Source organism: Nicotiana tomentosiformis, chromosome 7 (genome assembly GCF_000390325.3).
Source record: "Nicotiana tomentosiformis chromosome 7, ASM39032v3, whole genome shotgun sequence".
In the NCBI taxonomy this organism is placed as follows: domain Eukaryota; kingdom Viridiplantae; phylum Streptophyta; class Magnoliopsida; order Solanales; family Solanaceae; genus Nicotiana; species Nicotiana tomentosiformis.
Window position 1 is genome coordinate 68190749 of NC_090818.1, and position 17466 is coordinate 68208214.

Genomic DNA, 17466 nt, shown 5'->3' on the forward strand with positions numbered 1-17466 from the left:
GTTCAGAGCAATCCATGAATTACGTGAATCCTCCTTGGTTCCTTTACCATAACACTTTTGGCCATCCAAGGGGACCACCATCTTTTTTGTGGTTATATTTTAAAAAGCAGAAATCTATACTTGGGTAATTAATCTGTTCTCTCAATCACATAATATATCTATCTATATTTATATTTATATTTATAATAATATCTTAAAAACAAGAAACCTCTTAGTGAAATATCATTCATTTTTTCATCCTTTAATAAAAATAGATTTCGTACAAGGTAAAATTGTCATTGTCATCTTATTATTATTTTAATATTTCAGACTTTTAAATTAACTAAAATTTTGACTGTTTAATCTTTCTTTATTTGAATTATATAAGAACGTCTAATATTTAAGAATCCAAATCTCTCAATAACTATAATATTCTTAACATACTATAGAAAAAGAAAACAAACATGGGCGTTCATGACTTCTTAAAATTTAGAAGTGTTTGTTTTATAATAAAAAAAGGATTATTCAGAGAGAAATAAATAACTCCTACCTTTGTATCTTTCTAATAATAGAAAATTAATAATCTGCGCATCGAAGTTAGCCACGAAACATCTTCTTGTCGCTATATAATTAGATTAAAATAATATATAAAAAGTTATTTGCACTTAACTAAACATTATTTTTCTTTCCGTTTATTAAAGTGTCCTAGTATTATTTCAGTTTGAATCAGAAATTTAAAAGGGGGAAGCATGAGGCGAGGCGTTTCACTTAGCGTCGCGCCCAATTTCTCGCGAAAACAGGTTTCGACATGTGATAACTCTTTTAAATGGGATAAAAAGAGAGGAGTCGTCACCTAATGACTTTTAAGGTGCGTTAGGACATTTATTTGTAAATAACTCCGGTTAGAACTAGTCTGTGTCACCAAAGCGAGGGTAAGGGTTCAAAATACTTCGAAGAGAAGACGTTACGCAATAACCTTGTCTCATCTAGTACAAGATGCTCAGCCAACATGTCATATCAAATACCATCAAAAACCTCATACGACACGACCCGTGCACCAACAACAACCGCTCAAGCATGATCACTATTGGGAATGGAACCCAAGTATGAGAACTATCCAGCAAGTGTAGCAGATATAACAACAAAAGCATAATGCTATGGTCTCATCCGACAAAGGAGAAGCAAAACACACGAAATAGACTTAAGGAAACGCACCCTTCACTACTGCATTGTAGCGTGCAATCCAATCCACACAGATTCCCGTGCCAACATGTCACCCGATCCACACATGATACCCGTGGCGACGTGCCACCCGATTCGCAACAATCTCATCAATAACCAATGGATCATAATTCTCATACTCTCAAACACATGTGTATCAAGAACAAGCACGTAAAGTGCGTAAACATAACCATGGGGAGATATATATCATAAAGCACTACGAAAATGCAAGCACATCTACAGTGCAATAAAAAATCAACATCTCAAGAGCCATTTCGCTCATATATCACCACAAGGCCTAAATAGGATCACAACATGCATTTGAATAGTAGAATCGTCTCACAACATATCATAGCATGAAGTAATAATATATGAAATAGATCAGGGCATGAATAACATCCATTATTCCCGATGACATACCCATAGAAGATGTTGTGTTGAATAAGCAAATCCAATCCAGTGTAGAACACACCTCCTCATTAGGCCTACCAATATGCCTCCAAATAGATTCAGATCATTCCAAAATAGGTCAATAGCCTTCCAAAAATCTAATATGACTCTACCCATGACACATACAATCAACTGTCAAATCCTGAACACACTCCCATAGATCACAACCAAAGAAATAGTCTGCCTCTTAGAAATAGAATCTCCAAACTGCGAGAGTACCAGAATCTTCATACCCGAGCTCAACCTTTCTCACTTAAATGGCTGACATGTCACACATACACAATCACATCATAAGAATTACTCCATAAATCTCTCGCATCAAGTAGAAAATCGGAACACCAGCGATTATTGGCATGCGATTTTTGTAGAACTACTCAAACATCCGCAAAATAATACACAATGCATCTTCTACACAACACACTCTTCTTAGGCGATACAAGATAGTGCTAGCATACTCTTAAACATCTGAAATCTCTCATATTGTCTAGAACTCATGACATTCTTTTCAAAACGGAACGACAACCTTGTCCATTCAATCCTAATTCCACATAGCTCACCGCATCTATCATGCTATTATGCGAAAATACGAGGACCCCATTATCAACTTGAATCATGGATAGGATACACACTAATCGCAAATCATGGTCAAAATCATCGCAAACTCTTTGGAATATGTATGCATATAACCAAGCCATCAGAACTGAATCCCTCTAAATCAACCAAGTCCTGCAGATTGCCAAACCTCAATAAGTCTTTCCACCAAAGCACCTGCAAAGCTTTAACATATCGAAGGAACCGATTATTTCCATTATCATGCTGATCCAAACTGCTGCTATACTGACTCAACTTCTTCAGATTACTCATGACCCGCCTTCAAGGCAATATCACTCAATCCTAGTATAGTATGGACCTCACAAAGCTCATCCCAAGTGATCCCAACATGAAATCATATCGTACTGAGACCTATAAGCTACTTTATTCCTTCTCATATACATAATAGTACCTCAATCCGAAATGCCCGCTCTAAGAGACCTTATATGAATCTGAACCTCCTCTGATTACTCATGACCCGCCTTCAAGGCAACACCACTCATTGTATAATATGGACCTCAATCAAAGCTCATCCCAAGTGACCCCGGCACGAAACCACGTGGTACTAAGGCCTATAAGCCACTTTATTCCTTCTCATACACCCAATGGTACCTCAATCCAAAATGCCCGCTCTGAGAGTCCTTCTATGAATCTGAAGTTATTCTTTCTATCTTTCAAACACTACCTCGCAAAACCAATAATGATATTAAAATTCTCCAAGTCTCTTCCACAACCAACACGAATCTCAAATCCTTAGTCACACATAAATTCGAAAATCCTTAGATACCACATATCGAATCTAGAATCCATTAGAACCTTATCTTGAATCTCGCACTCCGTCCTAGTCCCAACTACATAGCCAATCAGTGCTCCATTAGCACATGAATACTCCAAAAGGAAACAACCGAGCGAACCGCTTCCCTTTCACACTAACCTCCATTGAAGAATATCGAACCTGAGTCCTTCCACAACCTCCATATACCACTAAGGCAAAATACAATACGCACCCATCAATTCCTTGCTAGAATCATCCTTGAAGTCCTCCTCCTTAGGTCTTATCTACTCCACGTGTGTCCCTTAGTACATAAGCTATAACGACACATGACTAGGTGACCCAATCACCGACGACAGACTCTCCCACTTGGTTTTAAGCCATAATCACATAATCCAAGAACCCATAATGACTTCTCCTCTTTAACTTCCACGATCCCCCACTGTTACCAAGCCGAATTCCCGTAAGCTCTTGTTGTACTAAGCATAAAACATCCATAAATTATCGGCTCAAATGCACACTCTACTTTGTGAGAGTCGTACCATCTTACTCAAGCGATCCAACCCATATCGTAGCACATGCATACCACTGGGTAAAAGGTAAAACTCTTCTTAGGAACCTCATAAGAAATCATGAAACCCCCAACCTTCTCACATGAGATAGCTAAACCGTGTGACTTCATATCCACTTCTTTCTTTGACTTTTCCAAGGACACAACCACTAAGTAATCAATAAATCTCCAGAGTCCAACACTCGTCCACTGGCTGTAAGAATTTGTTTCATTTCATCAATGGACAACTAGAAGACCCATTAATACATCCCAACGCAAGACATTATTGCGCACCAAGACGATAATCAAGCATTCACACTCCCTTTGTTGTTCAAGCAACCCTTCCTGTCGAATTCAAACCCTCCAGAATGTAAGAAGTAACGTAAGAAGTCACCATCAGAATAAAATACCGTTAATTTTCCATAATGACCCAAATAATTCAAACTTCCTCAAAATTCGTGGCAGCATTAGCACAAAAACTATAATGATGTGCTCTCACTTCCATATCGATATAACTATCCTCCAAAGTAAACCACTTGGCCTTTGACGCTCATTCTTGACCTGCTGACAATTAAACACCATGAGACATGCACAATAATGTCTTTTTTCATCCTCACCCACCTATAATAATGCCTCAAATCATGATACATCTATAAAGCACTCGAACGAATAGAATATCGCAAACTATGAGCTCCCTCAAGGATGTTCTCCCTCAAATCATCAACCACTAGGAACACAATCTGACCCTAAAGTCGCAATACACTTCACCTCTGATGACCCCCTCTTAAGAACCACCTCTCAACACCGTGTCCCTAAAGACAAGAAAATGGAAACTATCATACTTACGATCCTTAATGCGCTCAAACAAGGACAACTACGCAACCATACAAGCAAAAACTCCACTATGCTCAGGGATGCGCAATCTCATAAATCCATAAACCAAGGCCAGAATTTTCATAGCCCCAAATACCTCTCCTCAACTGGAAAAAATTCCAAACTCTAAATCAGAAACCAGATAATTCTTCTCACGGGGTTTTAACTACTGCAATATGTAGGCAACCACCCTACCATTCTGTACCAACACCGCATTGATACCCATGTGTGGATCATCACAGTGTACTGAATAAGGCCCTAAACTTATGGACAACACCAACATCGAGGTTGCTATAAATGGAAAGCCCATCCACAAGGCGGCGATAGTAGTATGCCCTCATAATGCAGGGAAAATCATCCCACACCACCTCCGTAACATCACTACTGCTTGCCAACACACAACTGATATCGAGTACTCTAACTCGTATATAAGTGAATAGGAAGCAATTGAAGATATAGGCTTCACGAAGAATAAAGTCGCACGATAAGAAACCAAGAAAGGGAAGTTTCCTAAGCCCTATAATCTCTCGAAGATAAGTACAGATATCTCCGTACCGATCTCCAAGACTCTACTATGCTTGTTCGTGACTTGTGAGACCTATATGAACCTAGTTCTTTGATACCAACTTGTCACGACCCAAAATCCCACCAAAGGCCATGATGACACCTAATCTGCTTGCTAGGCAAGCCAACACTCAATCAACATCACAAAATCCAATTATTAAGCCGTTATCTATTTTCACAATATAAATAATAAAGCAAAATGAATTTCAAATCAATAACATGAGTATATATATATATTCTATGACAGGGTCTAAACATGACCACAATTGTCTAATCAACTGCCCAAAACCTGGTGTCACTACATCATGAGCATCTAATAAGAGTAACTAGAGTCACTTGAATAAATACATCTATCTAGAAAGAATACATGAAGAGAAAATAGATAAGTATGGAAAGGGACTCCATGTTTTGTGGATAAGATCAAGTATATCAGCTCACTACGAAGTCTCCAATATATTTCTCTTGCTCAACTCAATAGTACCGCTAATATCAGTCTCAGAACCTGCACGAAATATGCAGTCGTGTAGTATGAGTATAAAACTATGGTACCCAATAAGTATCAAGTCTAGCCTCAAAGAAGTAGTAGCGAGGGGTCGACATCGACATTCACTATCCGTCTAATAATTAGGTAAAGTGTAATTAAAGTACGGAAATAGGCATGCTATCATCAAATGAATACGACAGCTCAAAGAAACACATATTATATAGAATTTAGGCATGCTTAATAGATAAAGAGAGTAACTAAGATATCAATACCTCGATCCTCATACCAAGAAATAATTCATGTCAACAACATTTATATCAAATCAATGAATAAGTCAAATTATGTACATATGCATGCTCAAGATCCAATATCAATGTGTATAAGAGCCAATGCATGAGTCTAAGCTACCAATGCATTACCTTGATCCAATATCAATATATATAAGAGCCAATACATGAGTCTAATCTTCCAATGCATGCCCCTGATCCAATATCAACAACTCACAACACAAATCCATGTGCTTGACAAGGGCCATATGTCCAACAAGCACCAAAAGAGTTACGGCTGCCTATGCTCACAGGGGGTCCAAGGTACATGGGTAATCATCTGACTCTGGAGGGATGGATCCATATCCAAGCATTGATCATTTAATAATTAATAATCATCAACTAATCATTTCGGTGCGCAACCCATTCCAATCATAATATCATTAATCAATCATTGTGGCGCGCAACTCTTCCAATCATAATACCATCAATAATCGATAACCAGTATCCTCTCACATTGTCCTTAGTGCCAAATTCCTCAACATTTCCACAACATCCAAGTCTCAAGCTCATGCATATGTATATGAAAAATATAATAAAATGGCACCGAGCATGATAATAAGAATGCAGAAATAAATCTCATACGACTAAAAGATAGTTATGGCAAATCATGTAACTCAATTTATCACAACGACTCAATAAGCTATTTAGCAAGTTTAGCTTAATCATATTATTTATCATGATTCAATTAGGCCATAGAAACCACCAAAATCATGGAGCAAATAAGACAAGTGTATGACTACGGATTTATAATAAAGATCAATATGGCAAAAGAATCCTTTATATCAAATCAACAAGTCATAACCCTAGGCATGCTCCTACATCATTAATATAAATTACCACATAGTCATAGAATCAATTTGGACATGAATAATAACTCTACATAATCCAAAAAAGCACAAATTCAAGTTAATACTACTGGATATGGTCAAGACCTAGCTACACATATGCGCTTGTCACCTCACATGTATGTGGTCATAAATCAAGTAACAAGTATATCACCTATGGGAAAAATTCTCTTACAAGGATAGACATGAGAATTACCTTAGCCCGATAAGCTAAAATCAAGCAACAATCGCCTATCGTCCAAATCTAATTCCAAATGACTCGCGTCTAGTCAAAAGCAACTCAATAATGTCAAATAAACCCATAGGAAACAAGTCCAAACAATAAACCTTCGATCTTTAATCTAATTCCTAAAAGTCAAAAAAGTCAACGAGGGTCCACACGGTAAAAAATCGAGCCAAGGTCAAGATCCTGACTATCCATAATCCCACGAGTCCAAATATATAATTAGATTCTAAAACGGGGTCCAAATCGGCCCTCAAATTCCCAAAATACACCCTCTTAAATTGTAGATAAAAATCCCAAATTTTACTTCCAAAATTCCAAGTTTAGGTGTAGAAATTCATGGGGAATCAAGATATAAAGCCAAATTCAAGTGAAAATTACTTACCTCCAATGTAGTAGTGCAATTGCTCTTCAAATTCTCCTCATCTCGAAGTCTAGGGTTCAAAACATAAAAGAATGGGTAAAATCCCTAAAATGGCAACACATATACCCTGCCCAGTAGTACCCTTCTCTATCGCAAAGGCCAAATAGCCTCCATCCCCCAGCTACACTTCGCGAATGCGAAGCCTTCAGCGTGAACACGATGCACCAGCTACCAACTCTACGCGAAAACGTCAAGTTGATTATGATAATGGAGCACCACGCCCCAACCAAACTCCATTGCTTCGCGAACGCGAACCCAGTCTCGCGAATGCGGCCCTCCTGGCCAAGACTCTACGTGAACACGAACTAGAGATCGCGAACGCGATGAACAAAAACCCCTCTACCTTGATTACCTTCCGTGATCACGAGGCTACTCCGCGATCACGATGAACCATTGACACCAGCAACTTCAACAGCTCTTAACCTCACCAAAAATGATCTGAAACTACCACAGTTCACAACCAAGCTCCTCGGAACCCCGTCTAATTATGCCAACAAGTCCATATACATAAATCAAGTTTATCCAAAGGCTCAAAAAAACCATAAATAACATTAAAACCAAGAATTGAAGACCAAATCATTCTCTTAACTTTCAAATATTCAAACTTTGCCGAACTCGTCCGAATCACACTTGACATATCGAAGCGCAACTAAATTTTGCACACAAGTCCTAATCAACCAAATAAACCTGTTTGAAGTCTCGGAACACTAATCAAAGCCCGATAACATCAAAGTCAACTCCCGATCAAACTTATAAATTCTCTAATTCTTTAACTTGCCAACTTTTGTCAAATAGGGCCAAAAACTTCTAGAAATCTCCGAATCCAAATTCAAACACACGCCCAAGTCTAAAATCACTATGCAAACATATTGAAACCATCAAATCACGATTCCGAGGTCATTTATTCAAAAGTCAATTTTTGATCAATTCTTCCAACCTAAGGCTTCCGAATTGAGAATTATTCTTCTAAATGAACTCTGAACCCCTCGAGAATCAAACCCAACAATACACGCAAGTCATAATGCATCAAGTGAAGCTGCTCAAAGTCTTGAACCGCTTAACGGAGTGCTAATGCTCAAAATGACCACCGGATCGTTACATCACCATAGGACCAAGCGAAGATATCCTTATACTCCTTTAGGAACTTGATATACTCTTCTCTGTTGGTTAATAAAAGGTGGACATTGATGTGAGTTTCCCTAATTATTTTTGAATCACCCAAATTGACTAGTTCAGTTTCCTCTAGTTTTTACTTGGGTCTATTCTTGAAATCCTCTAGTTCTCTGATGATTTCCTTAGGTATTATGTCATTTTCCAATTCCTCTGAATCTCTTTCTTTGTGTTGCATTATCTCATTACATGTCACAATTGCAGATTCAACAGGATAAGAAATAATTTTGCTGAAAATATAAAGATAATAAGATAAAATAAGTAGAAAGGAAATGCTTCATTAATCAAAATTAAAATTGTAACAAACATAAAAAATAGCTCAATATCTCGAGCGATTATTTCAAATGAAAATACTAAATGTATTGAAAATAAATGCTAGAAAAGTAGAAATATGCTAGTCTACCAAAAGCTACCCAGGTTCTTGGCATGCCCGGGATGGTTTGGCAGTCCCATTTCCTAGCACGGCTCCGTCCTCCATGATCTGGATAATGTTATCCTCTACCTCCTCACTCAAGACTAGGTTGCATTCCTCTTCGTCTTCAGTTAAGAACAAATTCCTCACTTTTTCTAGAATGACATCCTTTTTGGAACCCCATATTGTTTTAGCTTTGTGGAATGTCTAATACAGTGGTAGTATAAGCTTAGGTAAAGGATAATAGAACCCGCCCCATGAAGGTGTCCAATCATGATACTCTTGCACGATATAGTTGTAACCCAGACCAAAGGTGGTTGTTTGAGACCGGGGTTGTATCGGCTATGTTATTCCATAAAGTCGAGAACCAAGACCCCAACCTAGATCGTACCCAAGACACAGTAACATGCTCATGATTTTATCACTCCACCATCGTCCTTCCTTGACGTTTTTCACCCGCTCGATGCTATGAAATGTTTCTCCGCCTAGTTTTTTCTAGCCATCAATCACCAGCACAGTCTGATTAGTGTATATTAGATTGCTGCCATCCTCGTGAATAACTAGCTACTGATGATCTCATTCAAACTTGAAAACTTGATGCATTATAGAGGCAATAACTCCAACTATATGTATTCAAGGTCGTCCCAATAGCAGATTATAGGTGGTAGAGATATCCAGCACTTAAAATTCCACATCGACCACAGTTGGTCCGATTTTCTGCTTCAGATCCATTTCCCCGATGGTGGCCCTATGAGAACCATCAAAAGCCTTTACGTTCATACTTCTCTCTCGTATCTCGAACAAATTTATACCCAGTCTTCTCAATGTAGTCATTGGGAATATATTCAAACTAGAACAACCGTCAATCATGACCCTAGCTATGGACTTGTTCTCATATCGTATCGTAATATGCAATGCTTTGTTATGTCCTAACTCTTCAGGTAGCAACTCATCTTCATGGAAGGTGATCTTGTGTGTCTCCAGTATCTACCCTACTATGTTTGCTATTTTTCCACTTGTGATGCCAATGGGTATATAAGCTTCACTTAGTACCTTCATCAAAGTGTTCTCGTGTGCCTCTGAATTTTACAATAATGATAGTATGAATATCTAAGCGGGATTTTTGTTCAGATGCTCAATAACAAAATACTCTTTAGCCCGTGTCTTCCTCCAAAGATCATCACTACCTACTTCCACCACTAGTGGTTTTGGTGCATTTTCCATTCTCAACCCTCATTGGGCTAGATCTTCCGATATACATACCTTGCCAGTCTTGATCATTCCCTATGCAGCACCAGCTTCTTCTAGTTGAGAATTCCGCTTCCTTCTCGCTTCAGCTTCATAGTCACGAGGTACAACTTTAAAATTATAGGCAGGTGGAGGATCTATCATAACCGTGAAAGGAGTTTAAGACACAACCACCTCGAGCTCGAACAATGCCCTTGCTTACACCACAATAGGATAAGTAGCAACCATATTGTCTCCATCTCGAATAAAGCCAATAGAACCCTCTAGATCCTATTCATCATTCTTTTCTATCATGTTCTCCTTGTCACCTCTATGGTTGGGGAGTGGATTATTATGAACATTCGATGTGGATTCCTTCAGTTGTATTACTTTGGTGTCAATCAGCATTTGGATTTTATCTTTCAACGTGCGACACTCTTCAATGGTATGCCCCTTCATGTTCGAGTGGTAGGCCCAACTCATGTTGGGGTTGATCCATTTTGATAGGGTTTCTGGTGCTATGGAAGGAATGTGGGTGATGTATCCACCAGCATTTAGCCTCTCATATAGTTGGGGTATGGGTTCAGCAATATGGGTGTATTGTTTTGGTGGTCTTAGGACAAAATTTGCTCGGGGTCTAGGATAATTTTGATGGGTAGGTGAGGTTGACTGATAGTATGCGGGTTGGGTATTAGGTGTGGTAGGTGATTGTAGGGTAGTGGTAATTTGGAGCGGGAGGGTGATATACCGATAGAGGTGTTTGGTAAGTGAGAAGGGATTTAGGATCTTGGGCGACCATCAGGATACCAACTTCTTACTCTTTAAAGATTCCCCAGATTGTAAAGCCTTGTTGGTGTTTGCATTGCCTCGAAATTGGTGACCATGCTACTTTTCATACATTCATCAATTCTTTCCCCTAACTTAATGATGTCTGAAAATTTGTGATTCTATATGACTATCAACCTTTCATAACATTGAGGATCCTGGGCACGCACGAAGAACTTGTTCATCTGTTCTTCTTCTAATAGTTGTCATACCTTGGAAGCCCTGGACCTCCATCGGGTAGCATAACAGAATGTTTTAATGGGTTTCGTCTTCAAATTCTGGATGTAGAACAAGTCCGGTGCATTTTCTGTATTGAATTTGAACCTGTCCATGAAATCAGAATCCATACTTACCTAATTAGGTTATTTCTTTGGCTTCTTACAAATATGCCAAGATAAATAATCTAAAGTAAGGCTTCGAATAAACAACTTCATGCAGATTTGCTAATTTTTCCCTACTCCTATGAGCTTATCACAGTATAAATGTGCCTTTAAATCACTAGTACCATCGAAAATTTCAACATCAGGCTAGATACATAAGTCTTCATAGCCCAGACCCACCTCGATCCCTTTCTCTACTTATACACTCTGGACCCTTTCTGACAACATCCGTAGTTCTTCAGCCATATTCTTGGTAAGTAAGTACTTCTCAATGGGTTCTGATGTATATTATTTTGTTGGGAGGAGGGGGTATATGGTAATATTTTCACATATATGGAGTTGATTTGATGGGTTCCAGAAAGTTGGGAGTATAGGTCGTCATTGATGGACATTTGAGGTGGGTCTTGTATATGAGAGAGGGGTTGTGAAGTATTCTAGGGAGAGGGGTAAGCGGTATCTTTTGTATTAAGTGGTATTAGATTGGGGTGATGTTGTGGGATTTGTTGTGGTGGTGGATTTTTGGTGTTGTTGGAATGGAAATAGAGGGTTTTGGTAATGTTGGGTGGTAGGTGGTAGAGGATTATGTGGAGCTTGTGGAGGTGGATTTTGGGGAGGTAGTTGGTTTTGAGGAGGATGCAGTTTTTGGTGGTGGTGGTGTTGTTGTTGTTGTTGTTGTTGTTTTGGTGACTTATATTTGGGACGTTGAGAGTGAGGGATAGGTTGGAGAGATTTTGGACTTGCTCTAGTTCGTAGTGTAACTCAAGGATACTTTTCTCCAACCGAAGGACCAACTCGTTTTGGCCTGACATGCTCCTTCCATCCGAAGTTTCCATATTTTCCCTCAGAGTGGGAGCATTATCCTTACCTGTTCTACTTGTATCGACCATTTTATTTTTGTCTCTTCTATTGTTGAGATTGCTAGTAGTAGTAGGAGGAGGGGACCCTTTTAATCTAGTATGGTATGATGATGTATCCAGGATGTACGAATCAACTTTTGGGAAGGGGAATAAGAAAAAGAAAAGAAAACAGAAGTAAACAAGTTAGTATGGTGGGATAAAATATGAAAGAGCAAAACATTTAATTGTAGAATTAAACAGATAGCACATAGGATATTTAATCATACGCTTCCTATTTTGGGACCTCTTTATGCCCAGGGTAGATCTAAGACGACAAGTAATAATAAAATAAAATACTCCTAATCTACTTGGTCCCAGATGGTCCTTTGTCATACTTTGCCTTATTCATACCAGTAATCATATTCCAAATGTTGTGAATGTCGATCATCAAATAGGCCATGGCTATCTTCCCACCTTCTTTGTATCCTAGCTCATGGAAATCCCACAACCTTTTCCTCATTTTTGCTTCCAGCTTTAGCAACCCTTGCTCCAAATATTATACATGTTTTGTTGCTTTGTCTGCTATTTCTTTACACTCCCTTACAAGTTCTATATAGATCTTGTGTTGTTACCTATGTTGTGCTTCAGGTTCAAGAACCTTTTTGCACAACCTTCTGTATTTCACTTGCACCTCTACCTCTTTATCTATGATTCTACCTTTCAACTTGATGCATGTCTTGAAAAGTCCAGCTATGTCGTCTTCCAACCACGAGGGATAATAGTACATACGCCAACTTGGTATCTATCATGTTTTATAGTATCTTCACCTATAATAGTCTTATGGTTTTAGATGTGTAGAATTTAATACTTAAGCGGTACCTCGTCCCCTTTGAAGTTCACTTTGTGTCGTACCATGTCAGTTACTTATGATACCACTTGTTTTCTTCCAACTTGCCTTATAACCCTTAATGGAGCGTAAGGCTAAGTGCCTTAGAACCCTATCAAAACTAGGTAGGTCGCCTTCTTTGATCGCACTATGAAAGCTTTGCTTGGGGATCATTCAAACATCTATTATACTTGCTCATTTGACAGGTTGTTGAAGAGACGTGTCTGTCCTCTAGCATTAGTAGGCTTAAAAAATCTTTCTGGGGTAAAGTCATTTGTTTCTGATGATGGTTGGCTATAATCACCCAGTGGTCTGCAGAATAACTCTTGGCCATAGTCGCCATTTTGAAAATGTTCTATCAACCATATTTGTAGCAAGAGGTTACGCCTTCCAAAATAACCTGCTCCGTGCTTGCAACAGTCTAAGCCCCGATAAATTTCTGCTAAGATAATATGAACGGTGGTATAGGCTTGACCTTCAATCCCCTCTATTGTAGTCTTGGCTACCATGGCCAATCAGGTGTGAATATTCTATTCATGTTTGGGAAGATTGCAAGTCCCAAAAAAGTCACAATCCAAAACCCTAAATGGTCCTGATGGCACTTAACCCACTATCTAGGCAAGACAATCATAAAGCAATAACAAAACATGACAACAAATTATGGAATGAAATAATCTGAGAGTAAAATAACCATAGATAAAGACTGTGACAATAAATAAATCCCCTAGAACTGGTAATACAGATTCATGAGCTCTAATACAAGAATGCGAATATGAAAATACAAAGTACTGCCTGAATCAAATACAATAATAAAATGATAGAAGGAGAGGCCAGGGACTGCGATCAGGGTGCAGATCTACCTCGGTTTCTGCAGCAACAACAATAATCACCAACAACTCAACTTGATCCAACTCCCGAATCAGTACAATTAAGTGCATAGTGTAGTATGAATGCAACTGACCCCATGTACTCAGTAAGCATCATGATTAACTTTGGAGAGGTAGTGGAAAGAATCGCCAAATGATATCACATGATAAATCTGTACAAGTCATGAATACTAATATACATAGTAACATTACTGGAATCTACTTGTAAAATACTGCATACAGTGCAATAGAGAAAATATGCACTAGCATCAAACCGGAACAACAGTTTGGCATATGGAGAAGATATGCATATATAAACAAGTCAAGTTACTCAGAGAGAGACATATAGAGAAGATATATACTGAGTATCCTTTCATCAAATAAGCAGCATATGGAGAAGATATGCGTAAAAGGGCATGTATAAAATTTCGGAGCTAACATATAAAGGAGATATGCAGTTAATCTCATGTATACACCCAAGGAGTTTGCATGTAGAGAAGATACACAAAAACCCAACACTGATCAGTTTTCCATAACTGCGTGTACTTCATCAAGGAGAAACATGAGCGGACGACGCTAGGAGGATATATCCTTATCCATATGCTACACGGACAACTCAAGTACTATAGCAACCGTATGAATAACTCACCTGTCACAATCAACTCAACCTGCACAGACAACTTATATGTTATCAAACCAGTCCATAACACAAAAAGCATATACAAGAATACATGTATACAATCAATGAATATCAAATCACGTACTCCTGGACTGATAAATAGCATGCTAAATTGCATGCTTGTGCGAAGTGTACAACTACTGCTCAGATTAGGTAGATACACCACACAATAATGAGTATCATGTTCAAACAGGACAAGTAAGCCTACACATAATTTCTAGCATGATTTATGAAGTCACGTAGTCGTACAACACATAAAGCATGATAGCAAGATTCACAAATATTCAAAACAAGGCATAATATGGCCTAAAGACTACCCCGAACATGGATAAACCCAGTGCACGCACATGGGCTCGACCCCTCGCATGTATGCCACCCCTAGCACATAGCCAACATCAACAATTCAAGCAACTATTCCCTTGAGCCAAAGCTAGGTAAGATACATACCTCAAACAATCCAAATCAGTACTCCAAAAATGCCTTTCCTAGCAAGTCAGACTCCGAGTGGCTCGAATCTAGTGAAAAATAACTCAATAACGTCAAACAAAGCTATAAGAATCAATTCCAAACAATAAAGCTTCAATCTTTAATCAAATCTCCTAAAGTCAACAAAAGTCACCGGGGCACACATGGTCAAAACCCGAATCAAGGGGTATATCCTGATTTCCCATAATTTGACGAGTCCAAATATGTGATTAGATTTCAAAACCAAGTCCAAATCGACCCTCAAATCTTCAATTTTTACTCTCTTAAGTTGTTGGAAACCCCCCCCCCCCCCCCCGAATTTCCCTCAAAATCCCATGTTCGGGTGTTAATAATCTATGTAGATTCTTTAAATAACATAAAAACTGAGTAGCAATCACTTAACCCAAAGCTTTGTGTGAAAATCCCCTTAAAAAATCACCCCTCTCTAAGTCTAGGGTTCAAAATATGGAAGAATGGGCTAAAATCCTGAAATACAACTCTTAAATATTCTGCCCATGGGTACCCTTTGCGAATATGGCACAAGCCTCGCATTCGTGAAGCACAAAAAGTCACTGCCTAGAAATAACCCTTCGCGTTTGTGGCACTTATGTCGCGAACGAGATGGCCAAAATGTCTCCCCTTCACGAACACGAAGGAAAATCCTCTTCACGACTTTCCTGGTGCGAACGCCATGAGCAAATCTCTCCAGCCTCTGCGAACATGACTACCCTATCGTGAACACAAAGAAGAAACCTCTCGAGCTCCGAAAATACACTCCTTGAATGCGACTCTGCCTCTGCAATCACGATGAAGACCTGACACCAACAAATTTTCTACAACACTAATAATGCTCTAGGTGGTCCGAAACTCACCCGAGCCATCCGGGATCCCGTCCAATCATGTCAACAAGTACATAAATACTATTCGCACCTATATAAAGGAAAAAAATATTGTAAATACCATCAAAACAAAGAATCGACGATCAAAACACAAGTTGAGCTTCTCTTAAGTTCATTAACTTCCAACTTCAAACCAAGCGTCCGATTCAATCCTAACCAATCCGGATTATACCCAAACTTTGCACACAAGTTACAAATGACAAAAAAAACCTATTACAACTTCTAGAACAACAATCCAAACGTTATATCATCAAAGTCAACTCCTGATCAAACCAGGGAACTCTCCAAACTTTCAAATTGCCAACTTTCGACAAATAGAGCTAAAACACCAGAAACCTCCAAATCCAAATTCGGACCTACGCCTAAGTTCAAAATCACCATATGAACCTATTGGAACTATCAAATCATGAATACAAGCTCATTTACACAAAAGTCAAACCTTGATCAACTCTTACAACTTAAACTTCCAAAAATGAGACTAAGTGTCTCAATTTACTCCAAAACCTTCTCGAAACCAAACCAACCATCCCCACAAGTCAAAAAACATCAAACAAGCATAGGGGAAACATCAAATAGGGGAAAGGAGCTCAAATACACACAACGACCGGCTGGGTCATTATATTCTCCCCCTCTTAAACAAATATTCGCCCTCGAAGGGGTTAGAATCATACCTGAAATTCCAAATAGGTGAGTATATCTACTTTGCATATGATGATCGGTTTCCCAAGTTGCCTCCTCTACCGGCTAACCTCTGCACTGTACCTTTGCTGATGCGATCTCCTTAGACTTAAGCTTCCAAACCTGCCTATCCAAAATGGCCGCTAGCTCCTCCTCATAAGCCAGATTCTCATCCAACAACACTGTGCTAAAGTCCAAAACATGTGACTTATCTTCATGATACTTACAAAGCATAGAAACATGGTGAACTCCCAAAATACTAGGAGGCAAATCAAGTCTGTAGGTGACCTCACCAACTCTCTCCAACATCTCAAATGAACCAATATGCCGAGGGCTTAACTTACACTTCTTCCCAAACCTCATTTTTCCCTTCATAGGATAAACTCTAAGTAGAACCTTCTCACCCACCATGAAAGCCACATCATGAACTCTCATATCAGCATAACATTTTTTCCTGGACTGGGCCGTAAGAAGCCTCCCCTGAATCAACTTCCCCTTCTCCAATGCATCACGAATCAAGTTTGTACTCAATAATCTAGCCTTCTCAGACTCAAACCAACAGACCGGAGAATGATACCACCTCCCATATAAAGCCTTATATAGAGCCATCTCGATACTATACTAGTATTTGTTGTTGTTTGCAAACTCTGCTAAAGGTAGAAACTGATCACATTGGTCTCCGAAGTCAATAATGGAAGCCCTCAAAATATCCTCTAAGATTTGGATGATCCTCTAGAAGTGCCCGTCCGTTTGAGGATGAAATGACGTACTCAACTCAACCTGCATGCACGACTCATGCTGCATAACTCCCTACTAATACGGTGTAAACTGAGCGTCA

General features: G+C 38.9%; 1 protein-coding gene across 1 annotated transcript; it reads right to left on the reverse strand.

Annotated features, from left to right (window-relative positions):
* Positions 1-14126: 14126 nt before the first annotated feature.
* LOC138895740 (uncharacterized) lies at positions 14127-17237 on the reverse strand. Its single transcript, XM_070180466.1, has 3 exons — positions 16713-17237; positions 14557-14575; positions 14127-14140 (listed from the first exon to the last, which is right to left on the reverse strand). Exons 1-3 carry the CDS (start codon positions 17235-17237, stop codon positions 14127-14129), a joined length of 558 nt encoding a protein of 185 aa, XP_070036567.1.
* Between the last annotated feature and the right edge of the window lie 229 nt (positions 17238-17466).